Consider the following 25,037-nt stretch of genomic DNA (forward strand, 5'->3'; position numbering starts at 1 on the left):
CTATCTATCATCTATCTATCTATCTATCTATCTATCTCCTATCTATCTATCTATCTATCTATCTATCTCCTATCTATCTATCTATCTATCTATCTATCTATCTATCTATCTATCTATCTATCTATCTATCTATCTATCTCCTATATCTATCTATCTATCTATCTATCTATTATCTATCTATCTATCTATCTATCTATCTATCTATTACTCTATCTATCTATCTATCTATCTAATATCTATCCATCTATCTATCTCTATCTATCATGTATCCATTGCATAAAAGATAATCAAAAGAGATCTCTAGAGATCTCTAGAGAAGTTTGTCGGGATGATCCGTATTAAAGGGATTCTATCATTCTTAAGAAAGATATTCTGGTCTGCACCACCATTCCTGAGAAATTTCTTCTTCCTCTCTCTTTCGGCCACAGGAAAATGGCCGACTGCACTGACTGTGCGTATCCGTCAGCCATTATCTGTGGTCTTTCCCATTTGGTCTGAGGAAAATGGCTGATGGACATGCGCAGTCTGCGCTTTTGGAGGAAAACGCGACGGTGAGGCAGGAGAAGAGGCGGAGAAGAAGATGGAGGCGCTACTGGAGAGTTTTCAGAGGACTCCCCCAGTGCTGTCTGAAAACTCATTTACATACGGAAGGAAGAAGATATTTTTCAGGAAGGGCGGCACGGATGAGAATACTAAAGGTAAGAGAAGAATCGCCTTCCTTAAGGTTATTCCGACGTGTACTTAGTTACAAAATGGAATTCTAATGATAGAAACCCTTTAGAGTCTGGTGAGGTTCTTACGTGGCTTATACATATCACCCAAACTAGAGGTGTGTAGTCTTCTGGGTATTACACTGCCGTAAAGATTGTAAGGAAAGGGAAAGTTCTTCTACATAAGATATGGAAGGGTTGTCAAATGCCATCTTTGCTTTATCCATGGGAGATCTTTCATCACCAAGCACAGAATCTCTATCCTCATTCTTCTTGGAGCAGGTTTGGTGATCGATACAACAAAGGGAGGCGCTGGTAATCATCCTATCCATTGGTTTCAGCGAGTGCATCCAAATTGGGAGGAAATCCCACGTCTGAAGTCGAATGGGTAGCCATTGTGGATTGTAGACTTGCAGTAAATTCACAGCTCCAAGGAAAAGCAATAGACCAACAAACGGTGCCCCGACACCGACAAGAACCTTCCAGCCAGCCATAGAAATGGCAAAGATTAATGATGGTAGAAGCAAGAAGCAAATGGTCAAATAGAGAACAGCAAACCAGCGATATTTGGCAGTGCGCCTACCGAGAGTCTTTGCCATCTGAATAGGCAATCGGGTGAAAGGTAATGGATACCACAACAAAATACCAGAGATATTGAAGAAGAAGTGGCACAGGGCAATCTGTGGAAAGATCGACATTTATGTATTATTGTTATAATGCCACAACAGAAAGAAATTCTGAAGATTTTGGAAGACCTCTCACCTGAAACGCGTTAGTCAGTTTGTCTCCTGGACTTGTTAAAGCTGCAAGGATTGCGGTAGTGGTTGTCCCAATGTTAGAGCCCAGGGTGAGGGGGTATGCACGTTCAATGCTAATCACACCAATGCCTGGAATATACAAGGAAGTGCTCTGGTTGAGAATAATTCGCAGAATCCCAAAATTCCTTTGGCCAGTGATGGTAATATAGATAAAAATAGCAGCAGTACAATGCACAGCAAAGCAGAAGGTCTGCACAGAAATTCCCAGAACAGGAGCAACGAGAATGGAATGTAGCATCCGAAACCGTATTCCCAGATGAGGAAGAGCTCTGGGCCCTCGAGGAGGACAATTATGGCTTATCTTTACTAACCATAAGACTATTAAATAAACAGGTCTTCCGGTTGCAGCAAATATATGATTTTTTTTTTATTTCTGAAAAATATTTTTCTTTCCCAGTTTTTGTCTCATTTCTTAAGATCTCTCTTTGCAGTCATCCTGCTTGAATCCTTGTTGGTTACTTGCATTGGATATACATCTGTCGTAGTCATGTGATGGACACCAGCCTTACTGATCTGCTAAGTGACATGAGCACCACATCTCTATGATTTTTTAGGAAAAAAACCTCTTCATTGCCTTGCCATCCCAGCAGTGGTCCCCGATCCTCTGTTTTTTTCTTATTCTGGCTCTCCAGTGATGACATCATTGGCTCATAACTTGGCCACGGCAGCCAATCACTGGCCTGAGCAGTCAATACTGCAGGGATTGTGCTATTACTAACATTGCCTATGTTCCTGGTGCAGAGTAGTAAACTATACACCAGTCCGCATGCACCATATTACCATATTGCTTGCACCTTAAAGCACCTACAAGTCTAGTGTGTTTTTCATGCACTTTGCTGTACTTTGCTAATCTACCACTAGTTGCCACTATTTTTTTCACTCTGAAATATTGTTGCACTTCCACTCCTCACCACTGGTGCTGCTGTTTTAATTGCCTTAACAAAGATGGCCAATCTGTACCAATGTGAAGCTATCTTGATTTCTGTTTGGGCCTATTTATACCCATGAGGCAGTACAGCCTTTGCTTGAGTATTGCGACTTGTTCCAGTCTCCTGCTCCTTGGAACTGTCTTCCCCAGACTGTTTCGACTCCTCAATACTGATCTACACTTTAATCCGCACCTCGGGTTACTACTCCTCAGTACCTATCTGCTCCTGACTTATCCAGCCGTGTATACCAGTATCATGTTATGTAAGGGAAGAAGGCCATAAGCTGAATATCCCTATATTCACACTACAGTGAATATCGGCCATGTGTGAATGGGGCTTATTCACATGACCAATATTTTGATGGTCTGTTACAAGTCATGTTCTATTTTTTACCTGTTTTCACGGATCCTGCCATACACTGCAATGCAAATACTCAATAAAAACAACTGTAACTGCATGTTGATATTTCTGAGCCATGTAATGAAGGAAGTATTTCCTCTGTCCCTCGTCTCTTCCTGTCTCCTTTATGAGCAACAGATGGGACTGAATATTGAGCTGCAGTATATAAGTCACAACCCCGGCATGCTCTGGTCATATTCCCTTAGTAATGTAATATGACTGTCTACGAGCTTGTTTATACAAGTGTATTATAACTCAGTATCTCCCCTCCCCCATCTTCTGCTGGGATCTATACTAACGCTTTGTTTAAAATGCATTTTGGAAAATTTTCAAATTCTACAAATTTTACCTAAATAGAGATCTGGGGAGAGGACAAAAAAAATGTGACTTATTGCAAATTTTTGCTTTTACTACCCTCATAAATATAAAAGCCATATATTCAGCATGACAAAGACACAAAACAACTGATCACATAGTAATGGACGGGGGTACCCTTGATCCTTCAATGAGGTATAGGGTCCTGCCAGTGGTTGGGAGCACTGATTCCCTTTTTTCCATAATGTTCCAACATGGATGTGACAGGTATGGTGACCCATTATGACGACAGCCAAAATGCCCCTATTGGTGACCTGGTGGCCCAGTACTTTGTACCATGGTTAAACTATTAGTGACATCCCTGCACTGGCAAAATCTAGTTCTCAGTCCAAGTGTTAGGAAGGTGCACACAGCAGTTCCCCAGTGCGTAGAGGGACCCTGGGGAGAAGGGAGCACAAGAGACAGTGAGCCCTAAGCTGAAACCCCCCACTGTCCCTTCCTCATGCCTGGCCCTATCCTACGCAATAGGCGGCAACTTGGAGACGATCCCTACCTATATACGTGGCACACAAAACGCAGACAGGACAATAACAACAAAGGGAGGTCAGCTAGCCAGGGGTCAGTAACAGTCGAGCAATGAAGTGTCAAAATCGGAATCCAAAAGAAAAGTCAATAGGGAAAGCCAGAGGTCAAGAATCAGAATATAAGTAATAAGAGTGAGAGAAAAAGCCAGCACGCACAAGGCAATAGCAAGCACCAATGTGAATGTGGGCCAAGACTAAACAGGGAGGAAGAACTCGCCCTGGACTTGATAGGAAGGCAGGCTGTCAATCACAGAGCAAGAATAAGTTTAACTAATAGAGGAGTAGAGAGAAATGAAGGTGAAGGAGATGGGTGTGGTGGGAAATCAATTAACAAGGTGAAGGAATAGGACAGTGTTCAGACAATGCAAAACAAACCCAAAAGAAGAAATCACAGCCGAACGTGTCTCCTGCGCCGCAGCATGCGACCGGATGATGACGCCAAAGCCCGGACGGGCAAAGATGTTCCACCAAGTTTCCGAGCCCAATATATATTTACAAAGATTGTAGGACAGATTTACTAAACTAAAGGCAATAGAATTCAGCCTTAATTTGTGCCAAGAATCTGCCCAACACTCTGTGCGCCATTTTATTTATGTGTGTAAACAGTTTTTAGCCTTATCAGACAAGTCCTGAAGTAGAAAAAGGAAGATAATTGCCAAAAGAGGTGGAACGTAGGGGATAGGCAACGGTGGAACGTAGGGGATAGGCAATGGAATTATGCCAAAATTATGCCACAAATTCCCTTTGCAAAGTAAATCAAAGAATAGGTCTAGTTGTGTCCTCCAAGGTGAACCCTTGTGATAAATCTCACACTGTCTACTCTACATTACTAGGATTAGTATATCTGCCTGGGGTGACAAAAGACAGATTTCTTCCAAAAACTGCTGAAACTGAAGAGTGAGATAATGTGTAGCCCCAGAGGACATGAACGTGTTTGTGAATTTATGGAGACGTATAGTACTTGCTCTAATGTTGTCTATATTGTGTCAGATCTATATAATCACATTTTCTGTTATTTTGCGTGAAATATTTTTGGAGCACTGATAACTCAAACACTATAATCCAGAAGGTTTGTGTAACCCTAGCAGGTTATGACTACCACAATGCTCGTAGTCTCCGTCTCTTGCACCTCACTGCGTCCCACTGCCCAACCCATTGGTATCCACATCAACCTATTTATTTCCTCCTTTGCCTGCTCTTGTCTTCTTCATGGGCCAATCTCCGACTCCTCAATCCTATATAAACTTCTTATTCCTGGGCACTCTGTGGATGAAGGTTAGTTTAGCTTGCTCTTGTGAGGGTATCAACTGGTTTGTCTTGTACTGAGTGATTTTCCCGTGTATCGTCCATTAGCCTAATTTCCGACTCTTTATTTCTCTGTTCATCATGATCTGCCTGATTCCTGTTATTGACCTTGGCTTGCCTGTGCTGCCTGCATCAACTCTGAATGGTATCGGCCCATGAGTTTGGTCCACATTGGACAACTATCTTGCCTGATGCTTGGTTCTATACATTGGCATCTCTCTGTCCCCGGGCCAGCTGGTACCTATATTGGAACCACTATGGGAGGTAGCCATCTGGTAGGCCTACAGCAGATACAGCAGCTTCCTATACTAGGGTCAAAGGGTGAAGGGTGGAGGCCATTTCGAGGGCACCCTTGGGAATGCCCCAATGTCACACTCGCTGTTTGTTACAGTCGGTTCTCCCAGACTTCATTTTGAAACCAATGATCAGTCGTACGTTTGTTTCATTGACCTCCTTCACAGAGAATGTGGACTATTCTTTTATATTGTACATGACAACATTATTCTGGGCTGTTTCGTGTCTTCTAGTTATTTCCCCATTGTATGTTTTAATGAAACAAATGACAGTAAATGAGTCCCAAAACATTGAGGTAAAGACCAGCAAACCCAGTTCTCAGAACAGCGTGTACTGATATTGGAATAAAGATGATATCCTGTTCAACTAGACCACCTTACCACCCAGATCATGGCGTCATGCCAAGGGTACAGGCTGTAGCAAAGCCATAGGTTACCGAGTAAACTTCCTTTACTTATTGTGCAGGCAGGGAAACTAAGATACACCATGATACCCAATTCTGAACCTAATGTGTATGTCCATAGTTACACACCATTTTACAGTCATGTAGAAACTGGTAGGCAATAGTTCCATTAATCGGACCATTCACCATTATTGGGTAATCCAACAGATGCCACTTTTAATAACTGGTAATATCCCAAATCATGTACTGTGGATATAGAGGATACAGAGGTTGTAGACCTGGAAGGGCTCCAGAGCCCCCTGCCAGATAAATGGGTGAATTCATATTGACTGTGGTGACGGAGGATCCTCCAGATCCATGATGGGTTGTAGACCTCATCCTACACCAAGTTCATCTTCCTCTACATCTGGTAACATGTTTTTTACAAAATTGAATTTGGCGCTGGCATTGGCTCCAACCACTTTTTTACGGTGACTTGGTATGTTAGTTTGGGAGCCCTGTTGCCGGTTTTGCACTGGGGCATAGGAGCTCAAGTTGTACTACTAACCCTGTCTCCTTTCCTTCTCCCCACTTTATACTGGAGACCATAAGATAGTGCATTCTTCTTTAGTAGGGGGTGATTCAAATAGTTATTTTAGTAGAAACTTGATTTTAAGCAATAGTATACAACAAGGAACCCGTATATTCAAGAAGGGCCTGTGTGCATGTGGACTATACTTAGAATGGTGCTACAGGATGTGCCTGGAATTGGCTATAGCTGCATCCAGTTCACTGGCCGTCCTTCTTGGTAATGGAAACACGAGTCATTCCAGCTAGATATAATTACTGGTGTGCCGTATTCTTGCCGCTTGACTAGTAATTCAATGAATCTGTGTTTCACTTAAGCCCTTTGCAGACGTCTGTTGCGTGGTTCATTGTGATATTTGGGTTTTTCCTTGATAGCACGCTGACCCAATCATATTTTGTCGGCTCACGCACACAACTGTGAATTACATGGTCCCGTGTGCCGGCCGATAGTCCAGGCTGCAAAACTCGGCTCGTATTCATCGAATGAGTGGGTCAGCCATATCGTTCAGACACCTTGTCTGCAAGGGGCCTTACTGAGAGGTGACCGCATCAGCAGCCTGGGGACTGGATGGAGTTGAAATAATAAAAAAAGTCAGAAGTCACTTACCGATTAGAGGTGTAATGGCCGAGGTAAACACAGAACTGCTCTGTACAATGAATGTCATGCCAGCGCCCACAACCATTGCTAAGTATCCGGTGACCCATGTGAATGGATATGGGAAATCTGTTATTAAAGTTCAGACAGCAATTAGTAATAGCAACTCTCACATCTATAGCTGACCATACACATTATATGATTGTTGCTGATCCTGACAATTTTGATAGGACAGACAACCATGTTGTATTTCTGGGGCTCTACACTTCTCCCGCGATGGCAGAGGTCATGAAAGATAAGAATTGGGCAATTGGTTTCGACTGCACAATGTCCTTGGGGAGATAATCTGCCCCCAGAGGGTTCTGGCAATGGCTTCCTTTCCTCCAACATTGGGTACACATATACTTCTTGGTTGCATATTTATGGTGGAGTAGGTAGCGGTAGGCTAAGTACTTGTTTAGCCAACGTATCATGCACACTTTCCAACAATTTAGGACCCTCTTAGGCCCCATTCACATCTGCGTTCGGGTTTCCGTTTGGGGAGTCCACTTGGGGACCCCCCGAATGGAAACCTATACACATTAAAAGTGGTTACCTGGGAAAACATGCAGACCCCATAGACTATAATGGGGTCCGTGTGGTTTCCATATGGAACATGCGGAGAGAAAAGTCCTGCAAGTTTTGTGCGGAAACCAACCGAAAACCACGCAAACCCCATTGTAGTCTATGGGGTCTGCGTGTTTTCCAAGGTAATCGCTTTTCAATCCATATATATTATTATAGAAAGGGATGATTTCCCAGAATCCCATAAAATTGGGCAAATCTTTCAGACATGGAGCGATGCTATTGAATCCACTAGGCTCTTGGTCCTGTCCTATGTGATATAGGCATGTATGTGCTGTCAAGCTCCAAAAGAGAGTGAGGAAGAGGTATGACCACCCAAAAATTTTAATTTCCACGAATCTAGACACCAAATTTGGCAAGTATGGCAGAAGGCTCTCTCTACTTCCCAATATAGTTACTGCATGCTATGGTCGCCTTACCTGTATTAATGACTTTCTTGATGGCCTTGGCAACCTGACCCTTTAGGACAGAGTTGAGAATTTTAACCAAGGACACTAGGCACGTACACAATGTGACAAGTGATCCAGCCAGGAGGATCAGTCCCACGGCCAGGTCAGGTAGGTGTGAGTTTACAAACAAATGATTACCTGGAAATGAGAAGTATTATAATTTTTTTTTGCTCTAGTAGGAATATATAACAGCTTTGATGATATAATTGGATAAAAAAAACTCTCAATGATACAGGGAAGAACAAACAACTCCTTTGTTCCTCCTGGGTTGAAACTGGTACGTGTGGCTTATTGCCAAAAAACTTTACAGTGCTGTCTTATCTAGTATATAATACTGACTATTCACTCACATCTTTCTGCTCCTTCAAGGACAGAATTGTTGTCTCCAGACGTTGCGATATTCCCGTTCTGCCAGCACAACCCTGAGATGTTACAGTGCTGAAGTCCTTTCAAGGAAGTGTTGAATAATACCTGCAGGAATATGGATAAAATCTGGTATTGCAGACCTGACAGTAAAGAACATTATATAAATAAGGACTCAGATAGATACAGTATGTCAGATTGCTCCTATAGATATGTGACAGGCGAGTAGGGTTGAGCGATCGGGATCCCGATCTTTTCCGGCGGGATTGAGGTCAGAGGTTATCTCAAGATTGGCTCAACCCTATTAATGTATATATCATGAATAGGGTTGAGCGATCAGGATCAGGAAAGATCGGATCCCGATCGTCGATCGAGCACATTTCACAATCGCGATTGGGATCGGTTGGAAAATGATCGGAAATCGGATTTTAAAATCGATCCTGAAATCTCAAGATCGGCTCAACTCTACAGGCAAGGTCTCATTACACTGGGTCTGGCCACCAGGGAACATAAAAGTGCTTAACCTGCTGACCTATAAAAGAATCAGCAGGTGAGCTCCATGCTGGAGAGGCTACTTTTGGGTAGTGTACCTCTTGGTGAGAAATTGTTAGCTGTTAGCCACACCTCTAAAATGCCAAATCTTCTAGTTGTAATCCTACTAATGTTTTTGCCTTCCATTGAAATGGTGCAGTGTTTGAGATCCAGCAAAGCTTGCAATATCCAATAGTGGGCACAGGGAGGAACCCCCCAGAGAACTACAACAACTTCAATATGTAGCTGCAGGTGACTCCAGCTTTGGCACAACCTTGCCAGGTCTTGTTGAGTTGCAAGGTAAACATGTGCCCACCCTTATCTTAACTTTGGTATAGTAATCCAATATTCCATGGTGAGCTCCATGCTGGAGAACAACTCCCATCCCATGCATGAGACTTTGATAGCACTGAGCAGCACTGTCAGTGACCGACTGCTTCACCCCAAGTGTGAGGCTACTTTTGGGTAGTGTACCTCTCGGTGAGAAATTGTTAGCTGTTAGCCACACCTCTAAAACGCACACAATGTTTACAGATGTTAAAAGGGTTATGTTTGTTGAACTTTCCCACCATCTAGGCCGTTCTAACCTAGCTATTAGGAGTGTCATTAAGTGAGGAGACATGGGCACGGTGAACCGGCTCTGGGAGGCACAGACAGACCACCAGACAAGAGGATTGTTTGACACACAGACAAGCATGAGCAGCTCTCAAAGTTTCCTTATCCACCATCCAGACACAGGTAGCATCTTCATTACACACTCCTGTCCCTGTCCAGACTATTACTAAGTGCTTAGCAGAAGGAAATTTGATATCATGGCACCCATTATGGGCACTACTATTGCTAGCTGGTTACTGTTGCCTTTGTATGCAGTGGTGTCGTGCAGGGGAGCAAAATCCAAGGAGTGGACTGTGCAAAATGGATCAGTATAAGCACTTCCTATATGTTCCTTTTGTAGCCATTCTAAGCTTTGGCTCACAAAAGTTGCAAAATCTGAACCAAAAAAAAGCTGCAATTCCACAATTTGGGGCATTAGCCTTAACATTACCTGATACCAGAAATGATCCTTAAAACCATATGAACCTTTTCTAGGTTTGTACCCAACATCTAACATATTGATAAAGCCAATTTCTCACCAACCACTTTACCTGTGGAACCTTTTCTTGGCAGAAGATTTTGATCAAGCTCTTGTTGCGGAAACCCTCATTCCCAGTGGCAATACCAGTGATAACCGTCTTGTCCAGCTAGAAGTAAAAACATATATTCATACATATAAATAGTAAATGGGGATATAGCTCTATGTAGACATAAAGGGGGCAAATCCTTCAATCTCGATCAAGATCATCAATCTTTACGAGAGATAGACGGCATTCCAAAAAGTAAGGTTAGGATTAGAGATGAGACAACAGTAAAATGTTTGAGGTTCGATATTCGTTTCGAGTAGGCCCGCAATATTTGACTACTCAAATCGAATATCGAATCCTATTATACTCTATGGGGGGAAAATGCTCGTTTCAGGGGTAGGCAACATTCGATCAAATAGAACTTACCAAGTCCACGAGTGAGGGTCGGGCTGGATTCTCCGAGAAGTCTTCTCCGTGCAGCGTCCACGCGGTGTCTTCCGGCTCTGAATTCACTCTGCCAGGCATCGGGCCTGGGCAGAGCCAACTGCGCATGCCCGCACTACAAGAAAATGGTCACTTATAGTCAAAGCGGCCATTTTCTTGTAGCGCGGGCATGTGCAGTCCGCTCTGCCCAGGCCCGATGCCTGGCAGAGTGAATTCAGAGCCGGAAGACGCCGCGGGGACACTGCACGAAGACTTCTAAAGGTAGGAGAAGAACCAGCGTTGTTTGGCCGACTGTATAGCATTCGGCCGATCAACGCTGGTTCTGCATCGAATTTTTCCATTCGAATAGCGAGTGGTACTCGATCGAGTACGAGTATTTCGAATACCGTAGTATTCGATCGAATACCTACTCAATCGAATACTACTCGCTCATCTCTAGTTAGGATATCTTATTTTCTAGAATTTCCCCATGGTGGGACTATTAAAGGACTATCTTATCATATCTTATCTTAGATATTTCACACCTCCAATTTTCCTCAATGATTTAATAAACCAAACTTACCTGAATGATCACCTTGGTCAATGGCTCTGTGATGACTGATAGCAACGCTGGGGCATCTTGACCACTCTGAATCTTAAAGGTGCCGACAACCAGACCCGTGATATAGTTCAGGTAACCGGTGGCCACCTCTAGTGGTAGTAACACCAGCACAGATAGCCAGTTGAAGCAGTCGTGGACTGTGGCCCCGGCAAACGCCCTAAAACAGATCCAAACACATTCATTGCATTCGGTTTTGTTACATTTGGTGACGTAAATTTGATTTCCAGCGCCCGACAGCCCCTTCCTATCCCATAGCTAGGACTTGTTCAATTCTTGCACGTGCACTCTTGGAGTCTTGTGCATGATCCCATTATACTTGGTTCTCATTTCTACATTTGGAAAAACTGGAACTGGTGCATCGGTTATAATGGATTCCCCATAATGTCCCCTACAATGCACTTTGGCGGCTTTGATATTGAGTTTCCTGGTGTCAGACTCTCTTCAAAGCAAGAACCCATTTTTGATACTGATCATGTCTTGTCATTGTCAAGTTTCCTTAGCTCGTACAAAGGAATACTTAGCAGGTGTAAAGATTTCTGTTGTTAGATTACAGATACGCTATTATTACCTCCTGCCAGTGCTGAACTCAATCTTGAGGATATCCTGAGCTCCGCACAAAGGAAGAACTATATAAAGGATTGATCTTAACTTTCCTGAAATCTGACTTGTCCTTATTTGCTCTTAACAAAAAATTCTGCGGAGGAAATTTGCTAAAATATTCCAGAATTCGTTTATTAAAAAAATCCTCCCATCTTTATTTATCCTTCATTTGTGGTTATTTAATAAGATTAAAATGTATCTTGAAGATGAAGCTCAAGTAACGGGAGCAAATAATAACTAAAAAATATTTCTTTATGGAAACTTGAACCCGTGTCAACAGAATCCAGAAATAAAGAGGACAGACTATTAAAAGAAGAACAAAATGGCACAGTGACGAAAATAAGACGCAACCAAAGTGTGAAATGAATCTTCTGACATTGAAGAAAAGCAGCGGGGGCATTGGCGACTGCGCCTTGGCGTGGTACCAGTAAGGTTATTCATGGTGCTTTGCCATTGTGGAAACGCAGCGTTGTTTGTTGCAGATTTTGCTCCGGCTTTTTGGGCCAAAGGCAAGAGTGGCCACAAAAGGAATGAGAAATGTAAGGGAAGGTCTTAGGGTTTGTTCACACGACGGGATTTGCAACGTGGGGCCATGGCCTTAAGGTCCCATTTCTTCTCCACTATACTATTTCTTACCATTTAGACATACAGTACAGTACATGTATATAGATATTTAGCCAAAGACAATGCCAAATCTTCTAGTTGTAATCCTACTAATGTTTTTGCCTTCCATTGAAATGGTGCAGTGTTTGAGATCCAGCAAAGCTTGCAATATGCAGTAGTGGGCAAAGGGAGGAACCCCCAGAGAACTACAACAACTTCAATATGTAGCTGCAGGTGACTCCAGCTTTGGCACAACCTTGCCAGGTCCTGTTGTGGTCTTGAACAGGTAAACATGTGCCCACCCTTATCTTAACTTTGGTTTAGTAATCCAATATTCCATGGTGACATCCATGCTGAAGAACAACTCCCATCCCATGTATGAGACCGTGATAGCACTGGGCAGTACTGTCAGTGACCGACTGCTTCACCCCAAGTGTGAGAAGGAGCGCTATCGGAGATCCGTCCTCCCAACCACGGTGAGGCTGTATAATCTACATCAGACTAAGCAAAGATCACTCCGCACAGAGAACTAAATGATCCTGAAGTCTTTCTATTCTTCTTAGTTGCTTTGACTCCTAGTATCCTTTCTATCTGCTATTCTGATCTTGTATGTGTTCTGTCTTGCAATATATTACTGTATTATCCAACACACTGAATTTCCCCATGGTGGGGCTATTAAAGGATTATCTTATCTTATCTTATATTCTTAAGCATGTCCTTTCATGTCACATATATTTGGTTATGTTCAGCCATAGGTATACGAAGAACACATCTATGCTGTACACACAACTATTAGATTATTCTGTTTATTATATTAACAGATTATAGAAATAATTCAATAAGTAAAAAAAAATCCCCCAGAGACTAATATATATAAATATATATATATATATATATATATATATATATATATACTAATATCCATAATATACTTCACTTGGACATGAAATCTCAAACAACAGCATTATTACACCGGGTTCTAAACATGTTTATACAAAGCAATCCCTCGCTCTGGTTTTCTGTCATGTAAATATATCTGGTCTGGGTTGTCTCCAAATCTTAATAATGATAACATTCTGGCGACTGCAGAGAAACCAGACTGGCATTACATAATATTACTGAAGGAACAAACCTCCATTACAACTGAATGCATCAAATTCATCACAACCCAACCATGATGGCTCAATTTAGGTGTCAAGTTCTTGTTCTACTTGCCATATTAGACCAAACGTATAACTATGTAGAAAGATTAATATTTATTGAAGATTAGGATGATTTTTTAAACAACAAAAATTGTTCCCAATGTAACAAGTCATTTATTTTGGCTCAGTCTAATACATGTATGTGCCAGTATCACATCAGAGGACACACAGTACTCCAATCTGCTTGTTAAAGGTGTTCGCACTCACTTCATGAATAGAGATGAGCGAGTAGTATTCGATCGAGTAGGTATTCAATCGAATACTACGGTATTCGAAATACTCGTACTCGATCGAGTACCACTCACTATTCGAATGGAAAAGTTCGATGCAGAACCAGCATTGATTGGCCGAATGCTATACAGTCAGCCAATCAACGCTGGTTCTTCTCCTACCTTTAGAAGTCTTCTCCATGCGGTTTCCCCGCGGCGTCTTCCGGCTCTGAATTCACTCTGCCAGACGTCGGGCCTGGGCAGAGCCGACTGTATATGCCTGCACTACAAGAAAATGGCCACTTTGACTGTAAGCGGCCATTTTCTTGTAGTGCGGGCATGCGCAGTCGGCTCTGCCCAGGCCCGATGCCTGGCAGAGTGAATTCAGAGCCGGAAGATGCCGCGGGGACGCTGTGCAGAGAAGACTTCTCGGAGGATCCAGCCCGACCCTCACTCATGGACTTGGTAAGTGTAATTTGATCAAATGTTGCCTACCCCTGAAACGAGCATTTTTCCCCCATAGAGTATAATAGGATTCGATATTCGATTAGAGTAGTCGAATATTGAACATTTTACTGTTCGCTCATCTCTATATGTAACTAAACGTTCAGACAACCTGTGATTGTATTTTGTAACTTTGGCTCCTTTCTGAGAAATCCTGAATTTATTTCTTAAAATAAGGAGGCTGGTGCTCTCTGCATCTGTCGTTTAATGTCCATTGCCGTCATCCTGTTAGGGATGACAGCAACGGACATTGATATAACGATAGTGTGAACCCACCTTAACAATTACAGCTACTCTATAATTCTACTGCAATGTGATGCCAACTATATGTGCCATCTCCATATCCTAATATTTCCAGTCTATCTACTCATGAATTGTGTGATGATACAATGCAGGGCAGGAAGGGGTTAAACAAATTAAAGGGAAACGAATGAAGGATATGTATCGCACACAGTAGTTCATTTGTTCCATCATAACTAGCTTTTTGGCGACTTCCACCTCTAATAAATATGTCAGCGCTAGACAATTACTACCAATAACAGACATTGTTCTGTAGGATTGACACACAAAGGGCTTCGCTTTAGGGCTCGCACATCTAAAAAAAAAAAACCCCAGTGTTATATTTTGTGTTTTATGAAGATGACTTGCTTTGGATAGAACATGGAAATCCTATAAAATGTGCACTAGAAGTGATCGGGCTTCTGTGTTCATGGGAATATTTGTAGGATGCGCCGGAGATCTGCTCTCTAATATGTTGGTGTTACAGCAGTCGCTGCGTGATTTACTGAAAGTCTGGAAATGGTTTGAAGTTTGAGGATAAGAAAATCCATATGAGTCCTATTAAATCCGCAGTGAGAGTAACTCGGGTGATACTATAAATACCAGCCCCTTTCCCATCGTAGAGATCTGTCAGGCGTCTACTTCTGAGAAACTATATGCAAAAGTAGATGCTAAGTCATTCGGATAATAAATCCCGGGATTTAGGTTTTTTGGTTTTTTTTTTTTTTTTCATTTTTCACCTTTACTGACGAGATTAACATTAAGAACAAGATATTGCTCCAGTTACTGTAATAACAGCATTTTTTATATTTTATGGCTGGAATTTTGGGGCAATATTTTATTTATTATTATTATTATTATTGTTACGTTTCCTCCCCCTAACCAATAAACCCTATCCAATTCTTCTCCATCTTTTCTAATTCATAGACGGACATACCTGTGCACTGCCAATGACATCCACGTTAGATACCCCAATATTTTTCTTGCCCCTCTTCTATCCTCTGGAACTCCCCTTTTGTACCATTAAATAATCGCCAACCATCAAAACCGTAAAACCCTACAGAAAATTAAACATGTGGTTTTTTTTCTACCCTAAACTTTACTTGAGGGGGTGCAGAGGGTGCATTCACATTGGGGCCCAGGAGCCTTAGGGGGCCCATAAGCACTGGCATCATTATTGAGAGTGCAGCTCCCATCTGGCCCATAAACCAAGTAGACCCACAGATTACCTTAAAGAGGACCTTTCATGAGTTGGGGCACATGCAGTTTTATATACCGCTGGAAAGCCGCTGAATTCAGTGCACTGTCGGCTTTCACGATCGGTGCCCCAGGTGAAGAGCTATCGGTGCTGGTACTGTAGCTCTTCACAGTCAGAAGGGCGTTCCTGACAGTCAGTCAGGAACGCCCTTCCTAACAGCAGTGTCTATAGCGCTGTACAGTGTGAGCGGGGAGGAACACCCCCTCCTCTCCTGATAATACTCGTCTATGGACGAGCACTGTGAGAAGAGGGAGGGGCGCGTTCCTCCCCGCTCACACTGTACAGTGCTATAGGCGCTGCTGTGGAGAAGGGCGTTCCTGACTGACTGTCAGGAACACCCTTCAGACTGTAAAGAGCTTCGGTACCGGCACCGATAGCTCTTCACTTGGGGCACTGTTGGCTTTTCAGTGGTATATAAAACCGCATGCGCCCCAACTCATGAAAGGTCCTCTTTAACCACAATAAGGTTGAGCAATTAGTAAATTGGTTTTAATTCTAGAGATTTTCTACCTGTCACACCTCACCTTACATAATAAATCATTGATATATTCAATAAAATTATTTTCTGTAGAGATAAATCCCCATGTAACTTTTTACCTCTTAAACTCATCCCGATCTCCGGCTTGCATCAGCGCCACAATGGTGTTTGTGACAGAAGTGCCAATGTTGGAGCCCATAATGATGGGGGTGACAGACCTTACTTCAAGTACTAGGAAATAAAAAACATAGTAGCTGTACATCCCCAGATATTCTACTCCGACTTTACCTTCGAGCATTCTTAGTCTATGTTCACAACTGTGCTGGATCCATCAGAGGATCAGAACCACGAGCAGATGGACTGCTAAAAAAGCGGAGACATCTGGAGCCTGACGAACCATAATGGGACCCATCGGATGTCTGTTGTTTTTAAGTGGCAGATGGAAAAGCTGTGAGTGCAGGACTTTTTTGGCCACCAATTTAAGGCGTACACTGCAACAAAGTCTAGTATGGATGTTCCAGCACAGATGTGAACTTAGCCTTTCTTATAATTACACAATAATTAACATAAACGATTTATATTGAAATGATCTTGGGTGCTACTTACATCCAGATGACACCATACTGACAATAATGGATGTGGAGGTGCTTGAGCTTTGAACAAGGACAGTGACTAGAATTCCTACAACAAGGCCGGCCACGGGGTTGGACAGGATTGCATTGTCTTTGAAAATGTCCCCGGCTACCTTTCCTGTAACATCGGGATACAAACAATGAAACATCAATGGATACATCAGTCATTATACAATTCATTCATTCATTCATCTTAAAAACAGACAAGCAACGAGAGAGATGGACACAAGTCTGAAGAACAAACCCAAAGATTCTAAGACCATTCCTAAGGAGTCATTTCTATAGTTTCAGCACCCAATGTGATAATTATTCTCTCTACTGTCAGGTTGTCGGCTCCAGCCCAGGACCACCCACCTGAGAGAGCTTAGTTAGTGAAAGGCCCCCCAAAAACACACAATTAAAAACTATCCATAACTAACACTAGGCCAAAAAAATCCATAACTAACACTAGGCCAAAACTAACCATAACTAACCCTAGGCCAAAACTATCCATAACTAACACTAGGCCAAAACTAACATAACTAACACTAGGCCAAAACTATCCATAACTAACACTAGGCCAAAACAATCCATAGCTAACATTAGGCCAAAACTATCCATTAGTATAGATAAAGTAATGAGAACTGCGTCTTACCACTTCTCTTAGGCTTCTCTCAGAGGTGCAAGACCTTGCCTCCGGACTATGGGAGGAAATCAGCTGATGAGAATGAAGTGAAGAGATGGTCTGCAGACACTCCTGAGCCTTTAAAACATCCAATTTTTTATTCCATAACGATTAAAATGACAGCATACAAAAGGGTGTCCGTAGGAATTCACACATGGTGCGTTAAAAGAAGACGCTTACGCGTTTCGGGGTGTCCCCCTTAGTCATAGCTATGACTAAGGGGGACACCCCGAAACGCGTAAGCGTCTCCTTTTAACGCACCATGTGTGAATTCCTACGGACACCCTTTTGTATGCTGTCATTTTAATCGTTATGGAATAAAAAATTGGATGTTTTAAAGGCTCAGGAGTGTCTGCAGACCATCTCTTCACTTCATTCAAAACTATCCATAACTAACACTAGGCCAAAACTAACCATAGCTAACACTAGACCAAAATATCCATAACTAACACTAGGCCAAAGCTAACCATAACTAACACTAGGCCAAAACTATCCATAACTATCACTAGGCCAAAACTAACCATAATTAACACTAGGCCAAAACTATCCATAACTAACACTAGGCCAAAACTATCCATAACTATCCATATTTTGTTCTGCTGTGCTTTTCAACAATCTTTCGCTACGTAGGGTCTTAGCCTATATAGGGATTTATGTAGTGAATGATGTGAATAGCTTAGTACTGAGGAGTACCGAGCAGATCCAATACTCTCAGGATAGTGAACTCTTCTGTATATTTTATTCCAATATTATATTTAGGCTTTGGCTCAAGTATTTGCCGCAACATTTGCATTTGTATATTTCCCTTCCCAATGACATAAATGTCTCTTCCTCGTCCAGCTGTAATAAAACCAATCATATTTAATGTCATGAGAAATGGAAAGTGACATGGAAACCGTGACATTTTGGCTAAGGATGAGCTTACCTCCAGCCAGTTGGAAGGCTGAGCTGAGAATATCCAAAGAGCAGACAAAGAGATACAAGAACCCCAAAAGCAATGGGATCTTCGCAAGCGACGTGACCATAGATCTGACCTTTGTCCAGCTTCCACGCTCTGCAATAGAGTTCAGTCATTCCTAAAAGAATTGATTCCATATTGTCAGGCTCTTACAGAGCCCAAATGACACGGGAAAATAAATATCCACTTTATAAATGACTTCCATCCTCATCGTGCTAGTCGTACATCTAATATTAAAATGGTTATTGCAGATGGTGAACCCAAAGCAAGACTCCATACAGAATCAACGAACTGATCACTGAAATCTGTGGTAATGTAGTATGGCATGCCACCCATGTCCACCAGTGGAAGAAACTGGTACAAATACAAGGTCCTAAACAGAGGCCTTTAGGATAGTTACATATGAGATAAGGTTGGATGAAGACATCAGTCCATCAAGTCCAACCTATAACCCTACAATCTCCTACAGTGTTGATCCAGGGGAAGGCAAAAAAAACCCCCAAATCCATGAGGCTCATGCCAATTGCTCCATTTCAGGGGAAGAAATTCCTTCCCGATTCCCGACTACTATATGTGTAGAAAGCAGAAGAGTAATATGAAGTTGTAGGGTTCCCTGCTAGAAACGTTAAAATGTACTTGGTATTAATTTTGTGGACATTGTTATTGTTCACATTTTATACTAGTCAATGCATTTGCCAACACCCAATTCTAATATATGCAGACCACCCTGTATTGCATTGTATGATATGGATGGATAAATTACACCAGGTACATCATGTGATTCATTGGTATGGGTCCAACAAAAATGATCCTATATATGATTCTATAAATTAAGCATTTTCTTCCATCTCACCTGGGATTTGAGGCTCGTCCAGTTCCATTACTGGGTTTTGCCAGCACTTATTTTGGATTGCTCGGTCTTCCAGTTTCTCATCTACTTCAGGACAATTCCATGAGCTCCATGATACAAACAACCAAGGTGTGACTGTGTTGTACTGGGAGAAAAAAGCTGGGGGCCAGTGCTTCTGTGTATTTCTGATAAGAAAAGTACTTTCCATCAGCCATATATATATCACATTGCTACATCATAATATATACATTTGTGGTTGTTTCACAAGAGCAATTTCTATAAAACCGTGCGGGTCCATTTGTGATAAACATTGGACGGGTCCATTGTCCATTTGCTAATTTTTATACTAAAAAATAGATTCAATAGACAATACTATAAAAAAAGGTAGAAGTGCTTTCCATGTACGCTTTTTTGGAATCAGTTCCTGCTGAAAACAAGATGGTGGAATGGCTCACTCTGATGTTCGCGAGAACTGAGCCTTGAAGAAATTCTACTGTATGTAGATTCATTTTATTGCTCTATAAGGCATCATAGAAGTGACTTGTGAATGCGAACAGGACACTGTTGGCGTTCCGCTATTTGAGGCATCAAACACCCTTGCTTACAACATGAACCCCAACAATGGACACAGTCTGAAGTCGAAGTAGAAAATACGACTTGCGAACCATTGTACTCAACTCATTGGTTCTGACTCCTGCGTCAGTCAATGGGAAAAGTAACGCTAATCACATGAAAAATCAATGTCTAATGAAATCAATGTTATTGATGTAAACTTGTGGCCCAAATTTTTAGAATTCTTTACATCCTATCAGTATGAATCGTACATTTGTATGATACTTTGTTGGACATTTATTATATACTAGCTTTTACCCGCGACTTCGTCCGCTGAACCCTGACCCCCTGCGGGACCCACCTGGAGCGGTGCGCAGGCTTGTTCCTTTGCCTTGTGTCCGCAACAGGCTCTTCCTACACCTGTGGGTCCATGGACCCTCGGGGCCCACCTTGCGGCCCGCTGGAACTGTTTACCTCCTCTCCCTCCTGGCGCCCACCACCCCCCTTTCTCCCTACCCGCTTCACCATGTGGTCACTCCTTCCTCCTACCCGGTGCCCCTTTGCCCCCCCAGGAACGTGCCCCCTTCCCCTCCTAACCCCATGCCCCCTTGTCCCGTGTTACATACTCCGTGCCCCCTTTTTCCCCCTACCCCATGCCCCCTTGTCCCGTCTTACCTACGGCTATTACGCGAACCTTACGAATCGCTACAATGGGGATCCTGTGCCCCATTACTTCTAACCTGATGACGGATGACCTGATGACGTATATGGATGACTTTTTTTTCCACTCGGACCAGCCATGTTAATGTGGGCTTAAACCTTTGCTTATATAACTTATCTTACTTATTAAAAAGTCCAAAATTAGTTGTAAGGGAAAAGAATTAAGAAAACATTCACAATAAAAATAGAAGCTCATGGCCCAAGACTGCGGTTGTGTAAGTCAGTCCAATGTCGTCCTCCAGATCACTTCTCGCTATTTTGTAGAGGACAATAATCGTAAACACAAATTCTGATTGTATTGAGTTCCCGTCTGTCAGTCTGGTTTTACTCATCATAAAATAAGGAATGCCGACATTCTCCCATCATGTACATTTATGGGAAGTAATAGACTTGGATATAGATTTTAGTATCCCAGGTCCTTACAGAGCTGGAGTGTTTATCCATTAAGGTTTCATGGTTACTCAGTTTCAGTGGAAGGTTATTGAAAGGCTCCTTCTCAATGGTAAAAATAGAGGCACATAAAAATATAGTGCTGTGAAGCTATATGGGTGTTTATGAGTTTTGGCTTTCCATCGGAGACGTGATATCATATCTAGAATACAAGGATTAATTCTGTATAATGTTCTACCGCACTAGTGTTTAGAGGAGGGTTTCCCAACCTCCTGGTCTTCCTTACCCCTTGTGCACATCTGCGTTTGGTAATCCGTTTGGGTAGTCCGCCCACTGCTTGCAAATGCGTTTGGTATTCCATTTAAGGAGGGGTCCCCATGTGGACTCCCCCAAACGGAATACCAATGCAGATGTATACGAGGGGTTACACGAATCCCTCATGGTGAAGCACAAGTGGGAAGTGGTTGGTTCTGTTGACCTGGTTGATAAATATACAGTTTGCAGGGAAGAATAGTAAAGAGTTTTCCCAACCTAGTCCTGAACCCATAGGCTTCCTGCTCTAGCACGGTCTTGTTGGCCGCAAGTTGCCTTAGGAACTGTGTGGGGCCGCTGAGGGTTATATTAAATCATGTGGGGATATTGGGGCGCCATTGCACTCTGTAGGGGTACTCAGCAAACATTATCCTGTTTGGGAGCAGCATTAGGAGGAAATATTAATATAAGGGGCCATATTTTATATAGAGGAACATTAATGTGGTGGAGCAGGAGATGTTCTGGGTGACAGGGCTCAAAAGGGCGCGGGCCTTGGTGGTCAAGAGGGCGTGTTCTGACATTTTTTTACTGCACATTTCAGGAACCACCCCTCCTCCGAGCCCCCTTGACAAAATCTACACATCTGAGCTCACCTGGCAAGTAATTATTCACCTGAAGAAGAGCCTGTGGAGCTCGAAATGCGTTGTGAAGTACGTTTTTGTCCAATAAAGGTTATATATTTTATTCACCTTGTCGACACTCCAATTTGTGGACCAGAGAGCGTAAATGTCCTTCTCTAGCCGTTGGCTTCCTTCCTTCCATTACCGTCTGGTCCTCGGTGACCAGTCTGTGGATTCTCAAGCCAACTCAACCTCTATGCTTCCATTGGTGTAGTGACTCATTCACAACACCTGAAGGTCAGGGACCAACTGGTCAATTTCTCTGTACATTTTTATTTCCAACATCCATTGCAAACTTATCTACACGATAAGCACGCTCGGTGTTCTCCCCCTTTTTAGTTCCCTTGACAAAATCTTCACAGATCCTTGCCCCGACTCTATAGCTCCTGCTGTTAAAAATGTAAGTCCAACAATATCCAAAGTTACCAACAGTGGACACATCTGTATGGTAGAAAACATTATACAGAATAAGATGATTAAAAACTTCAAAAAAACGTATATAGCAACTTTTTTTCTAATTACCATGTCGGAATAGCCTTAAGAAAGGCTATTTGTCTCCTACCTTTAGATGTGGTCTTCGTCGCGCCGTTCCTTAGAAATACTGGTACTTACCGGTATGCTAATGAGGTCTTGGCAGCAATGGGGGCGTCCTTCTTCTTCATCTGCCTCCTCCCCTTGTCTGTTGTCTTCTTTCTTCGTCATGTCTGACGCCTGCGCAGTCGGCTCTGAGATCCTTTTAGAGCCGACTGCACATGCTCAGTAAGGTCCGTACAGCCCTCCGACACGCGAGTGAACTCATCCAGGCGTCGGAGGGCTATATGGACCTTACTGAGCATGCGCAGTCGGGGCACGGGGAAGGTAAGATGGGGGACCTCATTAGCATATTTCTAAGGAACGGCGCGATGGAGACCACATCTAAAGGTAGGAGACGAATAGCCTTTCTTAAGGCTATTCCGACGTGGTAATTAGAAAAAAAAGTTGCTTTAATGGTAGAATCCCTTTAAGGATGACAATATCTTATGAACGGATTTGTTTTGGTGTCTTCCAGATTTTCATGCTGATATTTTCCGATCCATCACTTTTATTTATTTATTTTTTCTTCCTATGTTCCATCATCATTATGTCATGGATGGCGCTATTTGTCTTTTGGGAGGTTTTTCTGCTATCAATGACATATTGGCTGTAAATATTCTACTCCAGCCCATTAGGTTAGATAAACAAAATCCTCACCAGGGAAGTCGGGCCGAGCATCCAGGCTGAACTCCTTGAAGAACTTGGTCTAACCTTTCGCCAGGCATACTTGATGGACCATATGAGCCCTTCATTGCGCTGCATATGTGAAAAGACAAGCACAGTCATCCACAATGTCTTGAGAGCGTGACAGCTGCCATGACTGAAGGCTCATTAGTGGATGGAAGATTACTAACATGAATATAATGAGCCAAGGATGAGACTGTGGGCAGAATGGAACGGAGGAAGAAACCCTCACGGATTACAGATGCGTCTATCTCAAACTTATCAGTCTTACAGACAGGTATACGGCATTCATATCATGCACCATAGGACAGCTTCCACCTCTATAGCACATGCTATTCATGCTACATAAGGATAATGATGATACTTCGAGAGTTTTTCATTGTGAAATTGAACACGCACAACATAACTGTGGGTTATTTATTTCCCATTTTCTAGAACATCAATTGTCGTATTAGAATTGGGGGCTTTGCTCTTAGTCACATCATAAATCTCTACATTTGCATCTCCAAAGGGATCGGCATTAGTCATGGTTTTCTTAGGCATCTTATATTCCATTGTCTATTTGTAACAATTCCAATTTTTGAAGTCAAACTAGGGGTAAATTGTAAAAAAAAAAAAAATTCTGATCCTTTACGACCCACACCTTTTTTTTTGCTGAGAAAACTACAAAAGAAAAGCTGGTCATCTTCTGGAACGATATATGGGCTACTACTTATAAATTCGCACCCACTCACTTTAACCTTCTCTTCCTCCCTGGCTTAGTTTGACTCCACACGAGTAACAATTCCATTTACCGGAACTCTGTGCATTATCTTATGGATGTTGTTTTTGCATGTAGACATACATGTTCCATAAATCCCTGAAACGCGTTGTGTATTTGATTTTTATTTGTTTTTGGAAATAAAAGATCTCTGGTTCATCATCAATGGGATCTATGCAGTTCTTATTTGATGGTCCGTTTACCTTTGATGGCAGGTTGGCCAGTGGCATAGTAGAATTCAGAAAGCAATGCTAATAGAGGACCTTACTGCGACTGGCCACCAGACTAGTTTACTAGGTACAATCAGTAGGAATCAGTGGCCTCCAAGTGAGCGCTTTTACTTTTTAAAGAAAGTTTCTAGAGAAACCGTTCGATGTTGAAAGCTCAGATGTTCAGTGGACATAAGCGCCACAAAAAGTTTGTGTGGTTTTGAGGCAACACGATGGCTCAGTGGTTAGCACTGTAGCCTTGCAGCACTGGAGTCCTGGGTTCGAATCCCGCTAGGAACAACATCTGCAAAGAGTTTGTATGTTCTTCCAGTGTTTGCATGGATTTCCTCCCATTCTACAAAGGCATACTGATAGGGAAAACAAATGTATATTGTGATCCCTATATGGGGCTCACAATCTACGTTAAAAAAAAAAAAAAAAAAAGTTTTTGTGGTTTTGAAAAGAAATGCAGCAACGTAAGAGGATTATCAGCCATAGTTTGCTTGGCTCCGTGTATCACATGTAATTGCTCTGTTGACTCAGAAAGACAAATAAAACACACAAGAGAAGAGAAGCCAAAATTCCTTCCCGACTACCAAATATGAGCAACTAAAAGATCCTTGTAACAAGTGAGATTAGCGCGACGCTTGTTTGACACGGTCTTACAATATGTTCTTGTTAATATCAATGGATTTGCCTTCAGTACTTGTGCACCCGAGCAAATGCAGAGTATGAAGTGTCAGTCACAAAGTATTAGACTTGGGCTGAGGACAGACAGCGTAGGAGCCAGCCTGTTTTCAAGAGATATTTGCTGATTTTTTTGGTTTGAGTTACTTTCCTTTCCAACATTTCTGACCGGAGCCGTAAATAAAGCAACTTCTTCAAGTACTAAAATGCAGCTTCTGCGGTACACCCTCAAGGCATCGGA

The 25,037-nt window shown here is 42.4% G+C and overlaps 1 protein-coding gene across 1 annotated transcript; it reads right to left on the reverse strand.

Moving 5' to 3' along the window:
* Window positions 1–823: 823 nt before the first annotated feature.
* Window positions 824–19,320, reverse strand: SLC34A1 (solute carrier family 34 member 1). Its single transcript, XM_075273550.1, has 11 exons — window positions 19,293–19,320; window positions 18,407–18,535; window positions 16,792–16,935; window positions 16,305–16,416; window positions 11,014–11,209; window positions 10,032–10,127; window positions 8,343–8,463; window positions 7,963–8,130; window positions 6,932–7,048; window positions 1,473–1,597; window positions 824–1,390 (listed from the first exon to the last, which is right to left on the reverse strand). The coding sequence occupies exons 1-11, from the start codon at window positions 19,318–19,320 to the stop codon at window positions 824–826; spliced, it is 1,803 nt and encodes a 600-aa protein (XP_075129651.1).
* Window positions 19,321–25,037: the final 5,717 nt, after the last annotated feature.

Source organism: Leptodactylus fuscus, chromosome 5 (genome assembly GCF_031893055.1).
Source record: "Leptodactylus fuscus isolate aLepFus1 chromosome 5, aLepFus1.hap2, whole genome shotgun sequence".
NCBI classification, from domain to species: domain Eukaryota; kingdom Metazoa; phylum Chordata; class Amphibia; order Anura; family Leptodactylidae; genus Leptodactylus; species Leptodactylus fuscus.